Below are 5,000 nucleotides of genomic sequence, written 5' to 3' on the forward strand. Positions count from 1 at the left end.
TAGCTTCAAACAAATCAGTTTATATTATGGGCGACTTCAACGTAAACCTCCTTCACGCCGAAAGCTCCCGTTATGCTCAGCAATTTTTACTTTCTCTGCAAAGCTTTTCATTTACACCAACTATTGATAAACCAATACGTGTGCATAACTGCTCTGCCACCTTAATCGATAACGAACTGGTCAGAGTCTCGGATTGGCTCAATGCAAATAAGCTAACATTAAATGCTAAAAAAAATAAACTTTGTTATCTTTCGTCCTCACCAACGTAAGATGGACCATTCCGTCAATATTCTAATGTTTGATAATAGTTATCACATTCTTACTTCTCTTGAGTGTAAGGATCATGTAAAATATCTAGGTTTCTTACTAGATAGTCATTTGAGCTGGAAATACCACATTGACAATGTAGCACTAAAAATAAGTCGAATTATTGGAGGTTTTGCCCCTCTTCGGCACCTCGTCCCTTTTACCTCTCCGTTAAGTATTTATCGCTCTTTGATACTACCCTACCTATCCTATGGCTTGGCTGCTTGGGGTCAAGCTGCTAAATCCCATTTACAAAAAATCCTCGTGCTACAAAAACGTGTCCTTCGGTTGATGTATTTTTCTGAACCCAGAGCACATGCGGTGCCTTTATTTACGTCCTCAAAAATCCTTCCTTTAAATATGTTATACGTTGAAACAGTTTCCTCAATAATGTTCGACGTCTCACGTCTAACTGTTCCCACTAACATTAGTAATCTTTTCATTAAATCAAATGAAAAGCATAATAACGAGAACAGGTTGTGCCAATAAACAGATCATTAACTTCCTAGACGTCACCTTTAACCTTAACCACAGCACCTACCGGCCCTTCACAAAGCCTACCACCACGCTACAGTACGTCCATCGCAAGAGCAACCACCCACCGATCACCACAAAGAACATACCCGCCGGCATCAATAATAATAATAATGATATTTAATACTTATATTGCGCTTTTTCTATAAAAATAGTCAAAAGCGCATTACAATATTATTAATAACAAAATTAAAAACCAGTAAAATTACCCGGTAAAATTACAATATTTAAAAATAAATAAATAAATAAATAATCTAACTAAAAGCCTTCTTAAATAGATATGTTTTAACAGAGCGTTTAAGAGTCGATTGATGTTTCCTGTCTTATTGGCAGAGGAAGACTGTTCCATAAAAGGGGGCAGCCATCGACAACGCGCGATCTCCCAAAGTCTTCTTCGTTCTTAGCCAAGGCCTTTCTAACAATATACCATTATTGTTACGGCGTAGTTGGTAACGTGAGTGCGGTAAGACAGAGACAAGATCCTTAAGATAGCTAGGCGCAACACCGTGAAGAATCTTAAATGTAACAAGGAGAATCTTAAAATCTACGCGCAAGCGCACTGGTAGCCAGTGGAGTTCTCTTAGCAAAGGAGTAACATGACAATACTTAGGTGCGCAGTAAACCAATCGAGCACTGGCATTCATGACTCTTTGAAGTTTCTTAATTTGATACTCACGAGCACCGTACAATAAACCATTACAGTAGTCAAGCCTGCTTGTGATGAACGCGTGAACAAGCCTCTCGGTGGACTCGCGAGACAAATACTTCCTAATGTGCCGGATATTGTACAAATAACAAAACGCGCTAGCACAGGTCTTAGACACATGAGTCGACATGTCCAGATGAGAATCGAACCAGGTGCCCAAATTGCGCACTGAAGAGGCAGGCGATACCTCAGCTTGGCCGATCTTGATCTTGTCAACGGACACCTTTGATAACTGTCGTTCCGTGCCAATGATCAAGAACTCAGTTTTATCGTCATTTAGCATTAACTTATCATCTCTCATCCATCACGAATACATAAACGAATACATAAACATAAACGAATACATAAACGTCACGAAACGTCACGAATACAGTTCTCAATCGCAATCACAGCATCAGCCTCGCTGGTCTTATCAACGGATTAAACGATATATATAGCTGCGTATCGTCCGCATAGGTGTGAACGGATGGCAGATGAGATTTCAAGATGTCAAACAGCGAACTCGCGTAGATGGTAAATAAGAGGAGGCCCAAACAAGAACCTTGTGGGACCCCGCAAGTCAGATTAAATTTATCAGAGAGCGATCCGTTAACTGAGACCTGCTGCGTTCTTCCCGCCAAATAAGATTTAAACCATAATAAAGCCTTATCCCGAAGGCCAAGCTTGGACTGCAGCCTGTGCAGCAGAATACCGTGATCTACGGTATCAAACGCAGCGCTGAGATCTAACATAACAAGCAATGTGACGTTTCCTTTGTCCATATTTAGCAGAGGATCGTTTTTAACTTTTAATAACGCCGTCTCAGTGCTGTGATTCTGCCGATATGCGCTTTGGAAGACAGGAAATAAGTTGTTGGCTGTCATATGATCTGGTAATTGGATAGCCACGGACTTTTCCGTAATCTTTGATGTAACCTGCAAGTTGCTCACCGGTCTAAAATTTTTGTTAATAGGTTTGAGTCCTGCTTTCTTAAGCAAGGGGTGAACTAAAGCATTCTTCCAGTCTTCTGCAAAGATGCCAGACTCAAGAGACAAGTTGACAATTTTCCTAATGACAGGGAGCAGTTCATCCAAATAGAAGGACAGAATAGACGATGGTAGGGGATCAAAGGCGCACGACTTTGCACATCATCCCTTTCGTCGGACAAAGCATCATTCGACCAAGCCACCCCCCCCCCGTACCAAAAAGCACTCCACGAAAGCGGATACCACTACACTCTACACTACGAACCGACTACAACTGCTAAACGGAGAAACAGACAACGCAACAACATCCTCTGGTACAACCCCCCATTCAGCAAAAACGTCAACACCAACATCGGTCACAGATTCCTCACCCTAGTAGACAAACACTTCCCTAAAGAGAACAAACTCAGAAAAAATCTTCAAACGCAATACTATCAAGATCAGTTACAGTTGCATGAATAACACTAAACAAATTATCGACAACCACAACAAGCGTATCCTGAATGCATCCAAACACACAGATAAATCCACAGATAACTCTGTTGACAACAAATCATGTAACTGCCGACAAAAAAACTCATGCCCTCTTAACGGAAACTGCCTTCAATCATCAGTTATCTATCAAGCAACCGTCAAACGTAACGGCAATAACACTTCTGAAACATACATCGGACTCACAGAAAACGCCTTCAAAACTAGGTACAGAAACCACACTGCATCATTCCGTCACACAAAGCACAGGAACTCTATGGAACTAAGTAAACATGTCTGGTCCCTGAAAGACAACAACATTGACTACTCTATTTCATGGCGTATCATTTCATCTAGCTCATCCTATAACAGTTCAAGTAACAAAATGTAACCTTTACCTCAAAGAGAAATTTTTAATTATCTGTCGTCCCAGTCTATCATCACTTAACAAACGTAACGAACTTGTATCTTCTTGCCGCCACAGAAACAAAGCGTTGCTATGTAACAATTAAACATTTAAATTTAGATTTTCCCGAACAATGTAATCTCAAAGTATATAGTCGATGGTTATGAATATTCTTATCATTAAAATCCCCTGAAGAGTGAGAGATCACTAAACAGGCTTGTCGGGATGAAAGTGTAGTTTTTTTCCTACTTCCAATATTTATATATATATATATCTAGCCGGATTTATGAAAACCGTACCATCCGACACCAGGAGCCCACACACCTTAAACTGAGTCAACTAAAGTAAATATGGCCAAGAAACTCAGCTCTTACCCATGGTTCTCTTAAGGTGACTCTCTTCTTGGTTCCTGATTAGCAAAAGAAACATTCAAGTCCATCAAAAAGACACTCTGGACTTGTCCATACACTCTAGCTGCTTAAAGGCCCTGAATGACGGAGGACGCTTGAGACTTAAGCAAGTTCTAAGCAGAGAATTCAAGGTTAAATCACCCCCCCTGACTTCCTACACCCCCCCAGCCTAACACGTGCTTGAGGGGAATGCTTTCATTGGCCAACGGGCCTTAAACGTTACAAGAATTTGACATGACAAACTAAAGGCAGACATGACCAGTGCACTGACTCTCCCAGACCAGGACTAACGGAAGGTACAACGCTTTTGCAGCACCCTCCCCCCCTAGGGATTGACATGGAGGCCCCTTTCCAACCCATGGCGAGTTAGCTCAGAGGCTGAACTTGCCAATGAGACCAACCAGGACAGCAAGCCCCCTATGTTTTTTCTCACCGCAGTGACCAGAAAGCTGGCTATCCCCAGCTTTCTGTGCGAATATTCTGGTCCATTTTGGGGTATGTTTTCAAAAATGCGGCTAGATATCTATTGTCAGGATTCATTGGCGAATTCATTTAGACGAAAACGTAGTCCATTCATTTTTCGTTCTGTTGACAAGTTTCAATCACCTTTGGTCCCCTTAATTTCACATTGCTCCAGGACCGGAGCAATGTGGACTATACAAACAAACAAGCTTATACCCTTTGATCGTTTTAGCTCGTTTTCTTGTCTTCAACAGGCTTCGCCAATTTAAGGGTCCCTTAAATTAGTTTTCTTTTACTCAACACAAGTGAAAAAGTTTTACAGCTCACTTCTGCTAATGACTGAAAACATAATTCGAAAACGAACTCATGCCAAGTGATAAAAAACAAGCTGATCTCTCATTTTGATCACCATTTCACCACCCAGACTTAACGACCAACTAGGTAACTTTTTTACCGCACATTCTATTAAATAATACAACAATTTTAATACTAGGTCCCATTTCCACCAAGAGTTATGAGTGAATCCATTCTCGGAGTCAAGTCCGAGCCCGAGTCATGTCCGAGTCCGAGTCAGGTCGAGTCACAGGTCAGCGGTATACCTTTTTTCAGTCAGACCACGAGGTCTTCGTCCATCAGAATGGCGAGTGGTAAGTGCGAATTTTTTCAAATCATATGTATATATTCAATGAGTTTACAATGATTTCATATGCGTAAGCACTGTTCTTTTCACCTAAATTAGT

General features: G+C 41.1%; 1 protein-coding gene across 1 annotated transcript; it reads right to left on the reverse strand.

The window, feature by feature from the left end:
• Positions 1-1,163: 1,163 nt before the first annotated feature.
• Positions 1,164-1,847, reverse strand: LOC140938030 (uncharacterized). Its single transcript, XM_073387578.1, has one exon. It carries the CDS (start codon positions 1,845-1,847, stop codon positions 1,164-1,166), a length of 684 nt encoding a protein of 227 aa, XP_073243679.1.
• Positions 1,848-5,000: the final 3,153 nt, after the last annotated feature.

Source organism: Porites lutea, chromosome 5 (genome assembly GCF_958299795.1).
Source record: "Porites lutea chromosome 5, jaPorLute2.1, whole genome shotgun sequence".
In the NCBI taxonomy this organism is placed as follows: Eukaryota; Metazoa; Cnidaria; class Anthozoa; order Scleractinia; family Poritidae; genus Porites; species Porites lutea.